At 40.7% G+C, this 17,680-nt stretch overlaps 2 protein-coding genes and 1 pseudogene across 7 annotated transcripts; all 3 read right to left on the bottom strand.

Moving 5' to 3' along the window:
* Window positions 1-105: 105 nt before the first annotated feature.
* LOC144518971 (protein S100-A11-like) lies at window positions 106-2,369 on the bottom strand (annotated as a pseudogene). Its single transcript, XR_013502061.1, has 2 exons — window positions 2,241-2,369; window positions 106-738 (listed from the first exon to the last, which is right to left on the bottom strand). The product of XR_013502061.1 is annotated as a protein S100-A11-like (transcript).
* A 2,086-nt stretch (window positions 2,370-4,455) lies between these two features.
* pbxip1b (pre-B-cell leukemia homeobox interacting protein 1b) lies at window positions 4,456-15,923 on the bottom strand. 5 transcript variants are annotated; one of them, XM_078252896.1, is made up of 11 exons: window positions 15,811-15,923; window positions 13,415-13,491; window positions 12,977-13,049; window positions 12,683-12,750; window positions 11,098-11,509; window positions 9,888-10,133; window positions 9,678-9,701; window positions 8,422-8,474; window positions 7,984-8,097; window positions 7,554-7,788; window positions 4,456-7,359 (listed from the first exon to the last, which is right to left on the bottom strand). In XM_078252896.1, exons 2-11 carry the CDS (start codon window positions 13,463-13,465, stop codon window positions 5,801-5,803), a joined length of 2,835 nt encoding a protein of 944 aa, XP_078109022.1. In that variant the 5' UTR covers window positions 13,466-13,491; window positions 15,811-15,923; the 3' UTR covers window positions 4,456-5,800. The 5 variants fall into 5 exon arrangements, with proteins under 5 accessions (XP_078109022.1, XP_078109023.1, XP_078109025.1 ...); XM_078252897.1 differs by having other exon boundaries at window positions 4,456-7,356; XM_078252899.1 differs by having other exon boundaries at window positions 7,698-7,788.
* Window positions 15,924-16,356: 433 nt separating this feature from the next.
* lenep (lens epithelial protein) lies at window positions 16,357-17,640 on the bottom strand. The gene has a single exon (XM_078252895.1). The coding sequence runs from the start codon at window positions 17,156-17,158 to the stop codon at window positions 16,964-16,966; it is 195 nt and encodes a 64-aa protein (XP_078109021.1). The 5' UTR covers window positions 17,159-17,640; the 3' UTR covers window positions 16,357-16,963.
* Window positions 17,641-17,680: the final 40 nt, after the last annotated feature.

Below are 17,680 nucleotides of genomic sequence, written 5' to 3'. Positions count from 1 at the left end.
AAGCACGCGCCCATGTCTAGGTGCGCGTGTGTTCAAAGCTTTCCCAACAGACAGATGTACTCAAGCCACACCCTGAAACCTTTACTCACTTGTGCAAATAATAGAAAGATAGTGTTCAGTAGAAAGGAAACCTTTGAACAAACTGTCATATGAAGGCCCGAGCAGCAAGAAACACACACTTTGTTTTTAAAAACATTTTGTTGACATTTTAATTCCAGCTTTAAACAGAAAATCCTGCTCTGCCAACACCACACCTCTGTTTGTTTCCAGAAGGGAGATGATAAACTCCCTCATAGACCTGTAAGCACAAGCAGCTGTGAGCGTGTGTTTGTGGGTATGCTGGGAAACAGCTAGTACTGGTTCTAATATTGCTGAAAAGGTATTCTGTGACAGAGTCTGTGCCAGTTTGGCAGTTGCTGGTGAGAGGACAGTGTTAGAAGAAACGCAGACTACTGGTAAAAACACGGCGATGTGCAGTTGAAATTGACTGAGCAGCAAACTTTAGGGTGTTTTCCATTTGGCTGTTTTCCCATTTATTTCAAACGGTATGGCACACAGACAAGTCGATGACACATGAAACGGTAACAGAGTCACTGAGGACACTCTATTGGCTAAACCCCCCATGCTTGCTTGCAAGATGCCCAATTAGCTGCCAGAACTCCAGGAAGTTGAGCTCTCCATCATTGTTCTTGTCCAATGAGCTCATGAGTTGATCAATGGCAGCGGGTCGGCAGCATTCTGCAGGAAAACAGGAAGATACATTAAAAACTAAAAAGCTGACACCACTTGCACGGACACCAGTTAAAAAAATGAATGCAACCTCAGTAGAGATTGTTTGGCAGAAGGATCTATGGCTCTGTCACCATCTAGTGGCAAAAGTGGTTGTTTCAGCTGTTAATGCAAGGAGAAACATGGAATTTTCCACACTTGGAAAAGGCAGCCCTGTATTTTGTGTTGGGCCTCAGGAACTAGTACTTTCTGCCATTGTGCTCTGGTTGAACATGACAACACAACCACAACTAGACTACTCTCTAAGGTTAAAGAGAAACGTTTAAGTCTCTGAAGGGTGGCAACTCTTTCTTTATGACAAACTCTTTGTTTTTGTGGAACGCGTGCACATCAGATGTAGAGTTGTATTCTGTCCTAACATGACATAGAACTGCTCTAGATCACGGAAGGATCCACGGAAGGAGTGGAAAGAGTAAAATATTCTAAAATATTCTTTTAAAGTATTATTAAGACTCAGAAGTACAGTAAGACCACATGCATTAAAACTGCCTGCGTGGAAGAACAAAAGCAGCCTTCTGAACACAAGTATGACTAACAGTTAATTATATGGTCACAGCAAAAAGCGCCAATGTGGCATCCAGATGATAACCCTTTCAATATGAATCTGCCCTTATGAGGGAGCTTTTTTTGCCCAGCAAATAAAGAGGTGTAGAGGAAACTTATGTTCCTAATTGTTTTGTATCGGCCTAACTGTAGGTGGCTCTTGTCTTTCAAACAGGTAGCTGAGTACAATCATCTACAGATAAGGCTGGCGATATTCTATGTTTTTGTGTCAACTAATCCCATGAAAAGTAAAAAAAAAAAAAAAAACAAGACGTCTGTCTCTGAATACTTTCCGATGTCCTTCGCGACTCAGCCACAAACCCATTTGTTCCTTCTACAGATACGGATCGTTAACCCTGAAGGCATACTTATACTCTTAAAACAGGCTAATTGACTCCCTAAAACAGCTCAGCACTGTGGCTTTTAGCAAATGTTGCTCAAAAAGCAGTAAATAGTGCATTCGTTGGGGACTATTTTCAGGCGCAGATTAATACACATTTGGTGTGTGGCTGGCTGATGTGTTTTTAATTAAACACCAATGGAGCTCTATGGCACAGAGGAATAAGCTGCATCAGGCTTTGGATACGCAGGAAACACTACGATCAAGTCATTGTTGGTTTTGTTTTATTCATGGAATTTTTGAAAATACGAAAAGTTTTAGAATATATTCAAAAGTGAACAAGTAAACTATACAAAAAGTGACTCAATTAGAGTAACAAAAGTGCTTGCAGTGTACAGACAAACAAACAAAAATTGGCTAAATATTTCAGTGTATGCAATAGATATTGGTGTGAAAACCCTCCACCTGCTGTTATGTATTACACCAATAGGTAAACCACACAAATACGGACTATGCTACACTGGTGCATTACTGCAGTATTGTTGTTCGTTAAACTTACAGTCCTTACCTTGATAAAGTTATGGAGCTCTGATCTAACCAGTCTGTGGAACTCATCTCTGCTCAGTGTGTCAGAGGAACCATCGCTGCCAGCATACGCCTTGAACTGGGTCACAAGCACACCTATAGCAGACTCCATCACACGTCAAGAGGCAGGCAGGGTTTGGACTTCAGACAATATTTTGAGGAAAAGTAAAAATGAGAATTGCTGTTGATCATATTTAATAACACATTCCAAAACATGGTTATTATATGATACAGATTAAGTTCAAGTTTGGATAGAAGAGAAACTGGCAACACAAATCAGAGAGACTCACCAGCTCAGGTATGTGTGTGGGTAAGTTGTGAAGACAAGTCTTCCTGGGCTTTTTGTAGCCGACCTCTCCTGGTAAAGAAGATCTATCATTCACTCATTTCTCGCTATATATTTACAGCTTGTGTTTTCTGAACACTAATCATTGCAACCAGTAAAAATGTAAACCATGTTTCCCAAACACCACTGACCTTTTTCCATGACGTGATTGCATTTTCAGATACAATGTCTGTGTGTAACCAGTATCTGGCAGGATATGGTTTCCTGGAAACCCCGGACTAACAATCAGAGTTAGGATGGGTTAAAAATATTACAAATAGTTTAAAGTTTCACTCAGTTCATGCCATAGACAACAGTCTCACATTTTGTCTTTGCTTTGTATGAGTGGTAAACTGTGGGCAAAAAGCTGCAGAGAGCAAAAAGAAAGCAGTAAATCAGATATAATTACACAGTCTGTGTTGCAAAACCTTCTGAGAATGAGGCACTTGGGTTTTTACCTCAGAAGACTTGTATCATTTAAGCCAAAGCTCTGACAGGATGTGCACAATTCACACTTTAGGAAGGCAGTTAGTGCTAACAGGCACAATGGCTTTAGTATCATATACATATACAGCTGCAACACACACACACACACACACACGAAACAGCAGTCTTCAGTTCTTCTCCTTACATTCCCTCGGCCATCGTTGAGAAAGCAGAGCGCAGCTACTAACACAAAATAAATGACTTATAGAAAGCAATGAAAAATCACCTAGTGGTATAAAAGCATCAGGGTTTTCCATGGGGCGACGCTGCTACTTGTCTTATGATTAATGTATTTGTGTCTTAGAATTTGTTGGTCTATATTTCAAAACATAATCCATACTTCTTGAATTCCTTGATTGCCTGCTGTACCCACTCATCCATCATTTGGCATTCAGAGTAGATCCAAATTCTGCTTTAAATATTTCATGCAACTATATAAATAAATACAAGTGTGGGAAAAACTTGAGAGGTCCTTAAAGTCATACACGTATATAGCAGCGCTACAGGGTTGATTTACAGTGTCTCCTTTCACAGACTTTATTAAGTAGTAGTGCTTTAAGGAATGTAAACCTGCATTCAATATTGCTTTTCCACAGAGGCAGCAGTATAAATTGCATGTGTTTTTGTGTGGGTGACATTACTGCTGAAGCTACAGTACAGCAGTCTCAAAACATGAGGAGAAATGGCACCCCACTTTGTGGTGAAGGACTAATTATTTCTCACATACAAAGAATCACTGGTTTTTCCCTTAGTTACACATCTACAACATATCTTTACTGATACACAGTATTTATGTAAAAAGTTTCAAACTTTAACCAGGACGGTATTTTCTAATCTCAAACAGGCACAATGATTGACTGACAAAACACTCAGTGACTAAAATACGTGAAGTCATCATAGTCAATCTCACCCTCTCCTCTTTCCTTTCTGCTACCATCAGCCAAGGTGCTCCACCCATCCAGATACAGGGAAAGATAAAAGGAAGAAACAGCAGAAAAAGTATCCCAGAGGAGAAGTTAACATCAGTCTGGCAAAGACAATGCAAGAAGAAAAGAGTTGATTCATCCGCAGTGACACACACAGTAAAACATCACTCATATATTGATCTGTCAGCAAATACAGCTTCTTACAGATTCCACTGACTTTCAACAGAAATTGGTAGGACAACTGTTCAAACATCCATGAACGTATTATTAATTATCAACAAAAAACAAAAGATCTCAACAAAAGATCTTACCTTGCAGAATCATCAGGATGTGAGTCAAACAGGATCAAATTCAGACGGAGGCTTGAAATAACGGTGTCTAATAAAATGAGTAGATGTTTGTAGGTGGCATTCTTTGAAGATAAACATTTAATGAGTGAATGAAAAGAAGACAATAGCAAGTTATTTCAACACAGGGACGTACCAAATTTATTATCCTGCTCTTGTGACAGTAACAGGGCCAAATACGAACATCCTAACATACAAAGTTCTCTATGCTGCAACAAAGCCCATGCAGTACGCTGTTCTGCATCAACACCCTATAATCTCCATGTGGCTGTAGGCCCTTGAACCAGCAACATTTAATAAGTTAGCAGATAAACAGATTTGTAAACAGACAGCAAGGAAAACATGTTTTTTTTTTGTGGAAACTACGTGCCATGACCTCAGTGCTATGATCGACCTAATCGACAAAAACAAATGTTCCATTCATGATAAAACAATAATTAAGGAAATGTTAGTGCACAACATGAGTTCTGTACCTGAAAAGAAACATACATGCTCAACATGTTGATATCTAATGTGCCAACCAATTATATTTGTATCTATTTTATGCCAACCTCTGTAAAATAAGTTAATTATAGATTTCTGCATTTCAACATAGTTCTTTAACACATTTAATGCAACAAGTACAAACATCCAAAACAAAATCAATTCAGACTTCTCTAATTTCACATCAAATATTAACTAAACTTTTTTTCAGCAGTTCATGCCACTATTTCTAAAAACTAATGATTTAAAGATAATCTGACATTTAAGGCCAGGCTACAGCAATGAATACATAAAGATGGCATTCTGCAGTTACAGTGTAGGATCAGTGAATAGGTAGACTTCATCAGTGCACAGTGTGATTTGCAGAGGAAGAGGTGCAGTGTGTAAATAAGACTATACAGTATCTGTTTCTGCATGAGAGTCAAAGCAGAGTAACGTCATACTCAATCCAACAGGTGTAATCTCCCCTATACAAAGGGAGAAAGTAGCACTGTGTGCAGGAATGACCTTCACACCAACGGATGTTCAGCATTAGCTGCAGGTGCTCAATCCCAAATAAAATAAATAGATGTGGGGTTTTCTATGGATTGAACACTAGAATAAAGAGCACACAAAGGCTATGCAATGTGTGCGTTATACTTCACTAGTCTCTGTATCTTCTTCTCTCTTAATTCCATCACAAAAAAAACATACGTAGATGCAAGCACTTTCTCCATTATTAAGAACTAATGTGTGTGCATGTGCATAGGTAAAATAGAAAACAATCCAGAACAGTGAAATTAAATCATAAGTTGAACTTTCTTGGACAACAGATGTAAGGTGTGAAATAAGATCCTGTAAAAAGGGTGACAGGATGATAAATGCATACTTGTAAGCGTTTGTGGTCCAATATAAAATGTTCCCTTTTGAATAACCGCTCATCTGTCGTGACTGCTCTTAAGCTACTTTTGTCAGATCCATCAATTCTATGACTGCATCAGCCACGTCCTCGTCCGCTCTCCTTCCTCCGGTCACCTTTGGATCTCTCCTTTTTCTCTACAGCTTCCGGCACTGAAAACTTTTTCATGACTTCTATTTCAAACCCCTCCATTTCTTCCTCTATGGCGCTGTCCTCTTCCTCCGCGTCGTCATCTCCTTCCACCATGTCTTCCAAAATATCTCCCAAATCTTCGACGAACTCTTGAAAGCTCGTCTGGTCGTGGACAAAGAGTCCATCCTTGAAGAATTCGGCGGCTAGCTTTCTGAGCTCTTCTCTTTTGGAATGATCCACTCCCGCCTCCTGTGCCTTGGCTAGGTAAGCCTGGAGGGTGGCCTCAAACTCAGGGAAGGGGACAGGGAGCAGCCCCTCAGCCTGAGCACAGGTCTCCAGGGAGTCACATGGCTGTGGTGGTTTGGGGTTGTGCTGGAGGCGGTCTCTCTGCTGGACCCAGTACTCGGGTTGTCCCATGGAGGGTTGGCGGTGTGCGTGAGGAGGCTTCCCATCTCCCCACAGGTGCTCTGCCTTGTGGCCGTGATTACCGTTATATTTGTGCTCCTCTTTGTGTTTCTCGGAGCTTGATCCGTCCTTTTTCCGATCACTGTTGTGTTTTCCGTCTTTCTCTCCTCCTCTCTTCCACGGTTCTTCTTTCTTTTCCCACTGTTTCCTCTCATCCTTCTTCTTCCACTCCTTACCGTCGTTACCACTGTTTCTCTTCTGCTCGTTCTCGTTCCACTGTTTCCTCTCATCCTTCCCCTTCCTTTCTTTACCATGACTTTTTCTCTCTTCCCACTGTTTCCTTTCACCCTTTCCTTTCCCTTCCTTAGTATGATCTTTGCCATTTTTACTTTTCCAGTCACTATCTTTTTTCTTCCACTCTTTCTTCTCTCCCTTCTCTTTCCAATCTTTTTCCTCCCATTCCTCTTTGCCACTTTCCTTGTAGCCATTTATCCCCTTCTTCCATTCCTTCTCTCCTTTCCATTCCTCCTTGCCCTTGTGCTTCTCTCCATGGTCTTTTCCTACCTTCCAATCCTTCTCCTTACCCCTCCATTGTTTATCCGCCTTCACTTTCTCATGTTTTGCCTTTTTCCAGTCTTTCTCCTCCTTTCTCTCACTCTTCTCTATCCACTCTTTCTTCCCTTCCCTGTCCTTCCAAGGCTTTCCTTCATCACCCCTGGTAGCCTTTTCTTTCTTCCAGTCTTTCTCCTTCCATTGTTTTGTCTCATCACCGTGTCTCTTTTGTTTGCCTTCCTTATCTTTCTCCTTGTCAAACTTTCCTTGCTCGTGTTTTCCCTTTTTCCATTCCATTTTAACTCCATCTTCACGCTCCTTTTTCTCTCCTTCCTTCCATTCAGATTTCTCTCTCTCTTTCCACTCCTTTTTCTCACCCATGTCAATTTTATCCTTCTTCACATCTTTCTTCTTCTCCCTCTGGTCATCCAATGTCTTCTTAGGCCGTCTCTCTGCAGATCCGGCAATGCCCTGCGTGCTGTCCACTGGCTGGCCACTGGGGGGCGATGGGGTCGGCGTCACAGGTGCTTGAGCTGCTTCACTGGCTGCTGAAGGAAACACAAGAAGTCACTACAACTACACTACAAACATGAGAAGTGAGCATTCCAGTGAGAATAACAGCAAAGAAGAAAAAGGAAGAATCATACTGCACTTTCCCTAGCTGTCTAATAACTATCATCCTTCTACATCTTCTAGCCTCCTCCATGTTCCCTCCCTACCTCCTCCCTCTGTCCCTTTGTACCTGAGGGGAGTTTTAATTCAGTCACAGTGGATCTCAGTGTTTCTAGTTCTCTCTGTAGGGCCAGGACAGACTCCAGCTCTCTCTTCATCCTCTCGTTCTCTTTCTGAAGGACAGGGAGAGATGCCATCTCTTTCTTCAACCTACTGTTTTCCTTCTCCACCTCCTCCCAACGCAGCCGCTCCTTTGCTCCCTCTGCTGCCTGTCCCTTGGCTACTTTTAGCTCTTCTTTCTGTGCCTGTTTGAAGAAAGAAAAAAAGAACAAGAGGATCCTGTGAGAAACACACACACACACACACACACACACACACACACACACACACACACACACACACACACACACACACACACACACACACACACACACACACACACACACACACACACACACACACACACACACACACACACACACACACACACACACACACACCTGAAGTTGGGCTTGTAGTACAGAAATCTGCTGGTTCCCTTCGGCAAACTTATTTAGAAGCTCTGTACCGTCAGCATCTACTGGGGGTGGAGGGACCTCTGGATTAAGCCACTCCTGTCAACAAATTGCACACAGAGTACAACCCAATGGCAAGATTTTAGATGACTTTTCAGAATGACTATTGCCAGAACACTAAGTGTTGATGAGGCGGGAAAGAACAACAGTCCAGAGTAGCCCAGTTGGTAGACAATAGCAGTAAAGCTGCCAGGGTTGTGGGTGGTCTCCTGGTGAGCATATCACACTAAAAATGAATGTGGTGGTACTCATTGTACTCTTAGCTCGGAGCAAAATTTGTATTTATAATGATTAACAGTTAGAAAGAACACTAAGAGAGAATAGAAGGACAAAAAAGAAGTGACAAACTGACGTCAGACTGACCTGTTTTCTTGGTACCTCTGCATCTTTCAGCTCCATTGTACCATAGTCACTCTCTGTAAATGTATTATGCAGAGCTTAATGTTAATGTAAATAAATACACTGTCAAAGAACACAAGCAAAAGCTTTGCATATGCAGGGGGAAAAAAAAAATGGCACATACACAAACAAGCTTTTATAATTAAATGTGTACTCCTTAGCTGAGTAAGGGCATTTATAAGCCAAAATTGCATATTTTTGTAATGATAAAACCAGAATATGGCACTGAGAATTATGTTGTATATAATTTGTCAAAAAGGCAAAGATCTTTATGTGCTCAAGTGAGATCTGGTGTTTTGCCTTTGACTATTGAAACAGGACGATATGTATGTGTGTAGAAGAGGAAAAACGGATCTGTCCCATGTGTTGTTTGAATGATATAGAAAATGAGTTCCATTTTGTTTTCTATTGTCCTTTTTATTGTGAACAGCGTGATTTTTTTGTTTCGTAGGATAAAAGCAGAGATTGACTTGGTAAATATGGATGATGCTCAAAGACTGAGATGGCTGTTCACATATGAAACATATAAATTAGCCAATTATCTAGATAAAGCTTGGGAGAAGAGGAAAAAAGCTCTTTATCGAGATGAATTGTAGATGAGAATTTGTAGTTTGTGTGTGGTGTGTATGTGTATGTGTGTACGTGTATATACATATATGTATGTGTATGTGTGTGTATATGTATATATTTGTATTCATGTATTTCTCCGAATGACTGTATACGCGACAGGAAGATGTTTGTTAAATAAGTAAATTTGTGGTGTCTTGTAATCCCATGTGGGATGGGCCAAAATGTTTGGCATGACGCAGAAATAAAACATAACTAACTAACTATACACTGTATAATATCTAAAAATGAAAGGTTATGTAATATATTTATTTATGGAAACCTTGAATCTCCAATTTTGCAACTTTTAAACTTTTTGCTCATGCTATGATGATGCTTGATGATGATGCTATTTTATAAAAACCTAAAAATCGGGCATAACACTAGAAAAGATATGGTGGTCACACTCAAAGTATTGGTTTACATTGTGGTGATGTAGTAAAAGATTTTCATTTAACAACAGCAAATAAGCCTTGTTTAAAAGCGTGCAGTGCTTTTAAAAAGGGGTCATGCAAAACAGTGCACATTCCTGCTTGCACATTCAAACACACAAATATATGCTGTGGGCAAGAAAGCACATTCCTACGGATGTACAATGTACACACATAACCTACCCTCATCCAGGTCCATGAAGACACCTGCAGGTATAATACACCACAGTCTCAGAGCACCCTTTGTCTAGTTTACTACTATTAATTCATAATTTTCTTCTAAACAACCTAGGTTTAACATCTTCATCATCAACAATTCATTTAAAATGTATTAACACAGGCAAAACAAAATGGGATGTTTACCTTCCCAACAGGTCATATGCAGATTCCTACCTGAGAAAAAGATGGTGCCAAGCCCTAACAGAATGACAGCACCCAGGATGCACTTGTTCACAGAGAACCCGCTGTCTTCCTCCCGCTGTGGCAGCTGAAACTCTTCCTCTCCTTCCTCTTCCTCCTCTGTCCTTCCAATCCGCTCCAGAGCCGCCAAGAGGGACCTCCTTCTCCTCACCTCTGGCTCTGCCTCCTCTCCCGTCTTCTCAGTCCTCTCCTCACCCACCTCTGAATCCACAGGGGAGTCTGGAGCAAGGAAGGGAAGAGTATGAAAAGCTGTTGTTAAAGTATTACATTGCAATTTCCAAGTTGAATCTATTCTACGGGTACCCCCTATGGTACGTAAGGTATGTTGTTTAAAACAGCTAATAATGTAATATGTAGGTATCCATTAGAGCCTTTTTACTATCTGCCATATTTGTTATTATAAAGCTGTTGCACATTTTTAGGCACAAATGTGCTCTTGCACTCACAAAGTTGATGTTAGCTAGCACAGCAGCTATATGGCAGTATACTCCTCATGGGAGTGGAGACTTGCTTCTTTACTGGCTCTGCTATGCATGGCACGCTGGTTAATTTCCTCCAATGCATGCCTTATTTTCCTTCAAACTGCACAAATAAGGCCTACATCTTGACTAATCATCTGGAAAAGGATTCAAATGCTTCATTTTGGAACTTCTGGCACCAAAGTTTCCAAACTATATGTATCGCAATTGATTGTAAAACACCAGTGGAACTATAAAAGTGTGAAGAACTCACTGACACTGAACTCCAGTTGGTAAACAAAAAGTGTATGAAAGAAATGCACAACAGAGCAAAAGAAGACTCATTTTTAATGCTGTAGCGAGAGAGAAAAAGCCAAAAACACCACACTGAAAAAAAACTTTCGAGGTCCCAGTCCCTCTGAAGCCAATTTACTTCTGCACGGTGTCATGCAACTAAAAGTTTCTCTGTCACATCATGCTCCCTGCCTCGTACCAACCACAGCCTCTCCAGACAAGCGCCTGGCCCAGATTCTGAACAATTCCATAACCAGCTGGTCCACCAAGTACACTTCAAACACAAATAGTATACACGGCTTAGTCTCCAAAAAATAAAAGGAAAGGATACAGGCATACCAGGTGATGATCTAACGACATAAACATAATAAAGACTGATTTTGAGGTTATTATACTATTAATGTCATAATTAAATGACTTGTTGTTCATACCTGCCCGTTTCCCTAAATCAGTCCTCCTCAGAAACAGGTCAGACTCCTCCCCTTCATGTTGTAGCTCCTCCCCATTCAGCGTATGCAGTGTTTCTTGCTGTGCGAGCCTGTCCTCTTCCTGTGTAAACTCCACCCCTCCCAGAGTCTCTGTGTTCAGCAGTGAAGTTTGGGGCTCATCAGGGGAAGGGGTTATGTGGGTGTAGGAGTCAGAAAATGAATCTGGGTCAAGGCTGGACTGTGCCGGGGCTTCAGGTAGGCCCTCTGACTGGCTGAGTGCATCACTGTCAGGGTCGAAACTGCCGGAGACTTGCAACGAGGAGGCAACAGGGACATCAATGACAGCGGTGGCCACAGAGGTGTGTTGCTCTGTGCTTGTGTTTCCACCTGGCTCTGCTGTTTTTTCTTCCGGTACCTGGGTAAAATAATCAGGTCATTAAAATTCCTTAAGGTACACAGTCAGTCATAGGTTTTAGAGCTCCCTTTTAGCGTGTTTGGTTTAAACACAAGCAATGAGTCTGATTCAAAAGCAAAAGTTTGAAATTTTGGGCAGAGAGTTAGATGAGAAGTTCTACACCACTTTTGTATCTGTACATTAGGGGTGCACAATTCAGAAAATGTCACGATTCAATTCAATATCGATTTTCAGGCTCAAAAACGATTCTCGATTAAAAAAACGATTCACAGTATGTAAATGTAGTTACTTTTCCCATGTGATTGCAGTAGACATACAATAAAAAAAATAAAAAAAATAATCGATGATGTGAATGAATCGATTTTTAATCCGTAGAGCTTGAATCGCGATTCGAATGTGAATCGATTGTTTTTGCACACCCCTACTGTACGGTAAATATAAACCTACAGCCAGTGCGCTTAGTTTAGCACAAAGACTGGAAACAGGGGGAAGGGAGGTAAGGGAGTTAGCCTGGCTCTATCCAGAGGTAATACAATGTTATATCTCTCTTTATATCTTGTGTAATGCAGTTACAGCTGCCAGAGTTACTGGTCGCAGCCAAGAAATAGTCCATAATAGTCAAGAGGGATATCGTTACCTTCCAACTAAGCCATAGGCTGTTGGCTGCAGCCTTATACTTCATGGACTGAGAATGGTATTGATTTTCTCATCTATCAACTATTCCTTTAATTTAAAAATATAAGGAAAGGTATAAGTGAAAGGTCTGTGACTTTCTGCATTTGTGCACATGCCTTTAATTACTAAAATCAAATGTGTTAACTGGTTTATAAATTCTTTAAATAGAAACTTTGTATTGAACATTATTTGATAACTTCATCAAGAACCTGTAGCCTGGTAACAGCTGGAAGTAATCATGTTCTAGGTACAAATTCTTAGGTAGAAAGGTAATAATGTGGCTACACACCCACTGGCCAATCAGAATCAAGCACTCCTGGTGGCTATGGTATAAACAGTTTAAATGCATATCCTCAGGCAAATCAGAAATGAGTATTCAAAGGATGTTATAGTTACAAAATAAAAGACAGCAGAATGCCTTTGTTGGCCAACTACATATTCAGCTAAGCTGTGTAACAAATATAACATTATAGAAAATGATGTGTACTGCTGTCTTACCAGGTGGCCCTCCACAGGGGGCCTCTCTGCAGACTCTGCACTGTTTGCAGGCTGGTTCTCCACAGAAGCTGGCTCAAAAAACACAGACACAGGAGGCAAGCAGGAAGGTAATAGTTTAACATATTCTCACCTTTCAGGTTGTTTTGTTTGATTAATTATCAGAGAAGGCAAATGGGCAAAAGTAAAAACTAGCAAATAAAAAAATAAAAATTCTATTAGGTTTGTGTGTTAGAAATAGGTTTTTCCTTTTGCCATGAATTATCTCACAATCCTCAAATTATGTGTGACAAACACCTGCACATGTGAGGCTTTCTTCATGGTGCTCTGTCCCCTCTGCCAAAGGCCTTAGGGTTTCAGCGACAGACTCCTAGGACAAACAAACAAACAAACAACAAACAGTCAAAAGAAACAGACGCCCGGACATTCTTACCATTTAGATATTATTGCTGAAGCTATCCAGGCTACCTAGACTGCCAAGGTGTGTGTGTGTGTGTGTGTGTGTGTGTGTAACTAGCCATCAGGCCAGTGCCTCTTAAACCAGTTTGCCTTTCTGAATAATAAAAGAAACAAAGACAGCCTTATTACAGAAACCTAGTTCATATCCAGGTGACCCAAAATAAAATAAATTGGGACAAAGAGTTTTTTTTTTTTTTTTTTTTAAATAATGCATTTTCAATGAGGTCATGAACAGCAAATCCACATGTTCCTATGGTCTTTATAGAGTGGTGATACCTCAGGAGTGAGGAGTGTCCAGCTGTTGTTAGCACTGCTGCCGCCAGACATGGCCCCCTAGAGGCTTTGCCTGTCTCCTGCAACACAAGAGGACACAGTTTAGATCAGGGGTCTTCAATGTTTTTAAAGCCAAGGACACCTTATCTGAGAGAGAGCTGGAGCAGAGGCCCCCTACTACATACTGTATAAAATTAAGTGGCATATTAAACTGGGCCTACGATAACCTGTAGGTCAGCATAAAGCCTTTATGCATAGAATACTAAGCTGTTAAAATAATAACAGCTTGTATGATTTTATAAATCATGTTGTAATGGTAAACATAAATGTGGATCTGTGGATGGCAACCTTAGTGACCACCTTACCTATAGGCCAGTTAGCATATCATCAGTGTTTTTTTGTTTTTTTTTCACAAACAGGCTAATTTATATTTGCTAATAATATGTTGGATTGATGTTAAGACATTTTATTTATAAATAGAATTTCCAGATGGTTAACAATGCACTTGTTACTGAGGCTAGTGTTAGCGTGACTGTGTGAGTACTGCAGTTTAAAGAAATTTACATCTTCTATTTACCCATGCTCAGGATTTGAATACATGCCTTTGCTATTCAGCCTCACCCATTCTGCCAATAAAGGAGCTACTGTAACACATGGTGCTGTGTGTGTGTGTGTGTGTGTGTGTGTGTGTGTGTGTGTGTGTGTGTGTGTGTGTGTGTGTGAAGTCCAGTTCCCTGGGATCATTCAGTTCGTCATTAGTAGTTTGTGTGTGTTGTGGGCCTTTTGGTCACCCTGGCTTTTGACTAGCTGGAACATGTTTTGGCAGAGATACCAGTAACTAAGGCCGGCACCATTCTGGAGATACAGACAGCAGATTGGGTCTGTCCATTTCAAAAGGTACTGGTCTGGTAATATATGTCTACAAACCACCACATTTATATCTATTCTTATGTGTACATTGCTAAGCAATTACAAAGTCTACAGTAAGATAGACATATGGGGAAACAGTTTTTCCTTCATGTACTTCTGCTAAGTGTATGCGGCCAACACAACTCCAGACCAAGATCACTCAAACGGAAACAGACTGACATTTCAATTTCTCCTCCTGGTAAGATACAGGTTAGTGTCAGGTATTACAGCTGTACAAAGCATGTCCTCTCAAACAGCAGAGGAGGACATAACATGAGATGCATATTATCAGGCATAGTCTGGCTTTCTTCAGTGAATGCAGAAAGAGCTAACCACTTATATTAACAAAACACTGTCTGGGTAATGACACACTTCACTCCCCAAATTCAATTCTCTCCCAGCTCTGCAATTTAGGTCTCCTAATCGAGTGCCTCCCAAGAGAAGGCTACTGAATCTAGCCTAGGGTCCTAGGAGCATTGTGGAGCATATAGTGGAATGGCTTAAATAGATTCCGGCTAAATATAGCTACCATGAGATTGATGAGAGACAGAACAAGGGAGCATGCAGAAGACAGCCATGGGGAACAACAACAGAGGCAGAAATGTATTCTGAGGACAGTGTTAAAAGGATTATTTCAACTGGACCACAAAGCCGATGGCTTTTAACAGAGAAAAGAAATATTTTCCTTGACTTGTAGTGTTCTTAATCTCTGATCTTTATGAGTAATATCTAATTTAACCTATAAAGCTCTAGCTTTTGGAGGCTGTGTTACATCATATCTTCATATTTAAAGATAGGGCCTACTTGACTTCCTGCCTGATCTCAATTCATTAATACCATTTTATGCAAACAATAATCTGCCTTCATCTTAATTTATGTGTCACTTTGCATTAGGCAATATTAGGCCACACTTTATTTTTTCTTGAGCAAAACACAGCCAAATGTATGATTACAGATGTAGGCCTAATCGTATTATCTTGGTCTCAGCTGGGAAAAATTACCAAAAAAGGTCAAGAGAATAAACTACAGGACAGGCCGGGACAGTAATGTTAGGCTGTCTGCAAAAGCACCATACCCAACATGTTCACAGCAGTGCACACACAGTAGCATCATCATCATCAACAACAACAACAAAGCAGGCAGTTCATTACATTGTTATGTAGCGTAGTTATTTATACTGCTCTGAGTGAAGCCTGTGACAGGAAATGTCATGGGCTCAAAGAAAAATAAACCGAGTTAAACTCCAGTTAAAGACCAGTGTGAGTAAAGTCAAGACTATTAAAGGGTTCACATGACACGAACAGCGTAAACATTAGCCTTTCAAAACAAAACATTCGACCGTTACAATAGTCAATCGAGCAACCAGGAAAAAGTGAGTGAAACGACGTTGGAGACGTAGCTACCGTTAATGGAAAAACAAACTACAACAGACGTAGTTACTTTGTGATAAAAACACATGTACGTTACATCCAAATGCAGGTCATTCTTACCGTGGTGCGTTGCTTTACTTGAATCCCTACTGTCTGTCACAGATACAGTACAGCAGACAAGTCTCCCCATCCAGCTTAAAACTTAAAAGTTCCTCCTGAACTTGCACGATCCACGCGCCTTTCGTCCAATCATAGGCAGCGTTGGCTCTGGTCCCGCCCCTCGCCCTCCAGTTCGACCAATGGCAATGCGGAGTCACTATTCTTGGAAAGGTTCCAAGTTGATTGACATACGCAGGTGATGGTGAGTATGTAAAACATACATCTTACATACGATAACACCACCACAGCAGTCCTCGGCATTTAATGCTGGTAGTCCACAGGCTGGGGTTGCTTCCAGGTTGATATTTTTGGTCACAATATCCTCCTTTACTATTTTAGACAGCTTGTAAAATGCATCCTGTTTTTGTTCAATACAAGTCATACATTGGAACCCAAAACAAATATGCTACACTGCAAACGTTGTGAAATAAAAAAAAAATACAAGCCTTACCTCATTAAAGTCACATAAAAGCTTAGTTTGACACCTAAACCAAATTATTTGTATATCTTTATTTTTTAGCAGTACAATATAAGATTAACCAAAACAAAATGAACAAAAATGCAGACATAAAGGTATTATGTTTTCTATTCATAAGTTCCTTTATTCATTGCACACCAGTTTGCGTTGTGAACAGTGAACATCCGGGCTGCCTGTCATCAGGATCTCAGACCAGCAGGGTTGAATTAAGGAAACTGACCCAGTCTTGCAGTGAACATTTCTAGCTTCTGGAAATGTGCAAATGTGTGTTTTCTGGAACCCAAGAAGAGCATCCTACAGATACTGAAAAACAGAGATAAAAATATTTTAACACATTAAATCATTGTATGATTTAGTACACCTATACCTCATTGAAATAGCGGCTTTATGAAATTGAGAACCTTCCTTTAAACAGTACAAAACATAAATTGCTTTATATAAATTAGACAGAGTTTACTAAGTGCTCAAGAGGTAGTTTGTTGTCATATGAGACAAGACTCATACTTGCCAATGCTTTGCGAGCACCGCTGATCAAACATTCCATTCCCAATGAAATAAAAGCTGGTTTAAATTACACTATAGGAGCCAATGGAGAAAAATGGAAAATCAATGTTTGACCACTTAATTTACTCTCTGTCAGTCCAGGATCTCTTTGATGCACCAGCAGCAGAGGAGGAAGTAGAGGCACTCCTTAAACGACTGGATGAAACCATAGGCAAAGTTTCCTCCAAGGAAGTTCTTGCCTCTTCCCAGACCCATGGCCATGTCCCTCAGGTGCTGTCCCAAAGAGGAGGAGGGCATGGCCTGGGGAAGAGGACGCTGGGGATGCATGGCTTCGTAAAGGAAAACGAGGCAACAAGGAGGGCCGCCGAGAAGAAATAGGAGGTGAGGCTTGACAAATCTGATCAGACTGGGCTAGTGCAACAGCTGAGGTCTGCTCCGTATTTCTGGCACAGTTAGCTCCTCTACTTATAACCTCCTGTACAAACTGCAGGCTGCCTCCATTCACAACCTGCTTTTTCTCGACTGTTCCCTGCTTTTAAACATCCGCTGATTGATTAAAGACCTTGTTTACCTTTGCTGTGCACTGTTCCCCTCTGTAGTACCCCACACACAGTCTCTCCCTAGGCTCTAATAATCCCTGAATCAGCCCCCTACTGTTACAGGCTCATCTGTTCACAAACAAGAGAGTTCCAGTAGTTCCAATACACACCCCACTCTTTGTTTAGGACAGTATGGGAAAGGCAATCATACCTTCTGGCAGTGTGTGCTTTGTTGTTTCATTTTCCATCAATGTTTTTGGTGTACTTTGATAGAAAATGAAAAAGATTTTTGAAAAGCCTATCCAACAAA

Source organism: Sander vitreus, chromosome 6 (assembly GCF_031162955.1).
Source record: "Sander vitreus isolate 19-12246 chromosome 6, sanVit1, whole genome shotgun sequence".
In the NCBI taxonomy this organism is placed as follows: Eukaryota; Metazoa; Chordata; class Actinopteri; order Perciformes; family Percidae; genus Sander; species Sander vitreus.
This window is presented reverse-complemented; position numbering and strand designations above follow the sequence as displayed.

What these genes read in the sequence shown, in the direction of transcription:
- pbxip1b (XM_078252896.1), bottom strand. Translation starts at nt 13,465, where the DNA reads ATGTCTGGCGGCAGCAGTGCTAACAACAGCTGGACACTCCTCACTCCT. An exon ending in TGGCACCATCTTTTTCTCAG is followed by an intron (nt 9,702 to 9,887) that starts GTAGGAATCTGC and finishes TTATACCTGCAG; the next exon opens with GTGTCTTCATGGACCTGGAT. An exon ending in TGAATTAAAACTCCCCTCAG is followed by an intron (nt 7,360 to 7,553) that starts GTACAAAGGGAC and finishes TGTTTCCTTCAG; the next exon opens with CAGCCAGTGAAGCAGCTCAA.
- lenep (XM_078252895.1), bottom strand. Translation starts at nt 17,158, where the DNA reads ATGCATCCCCAGCGTCCTCTTCCCCAGGCCATGCCCTCCTCCTCTTTG.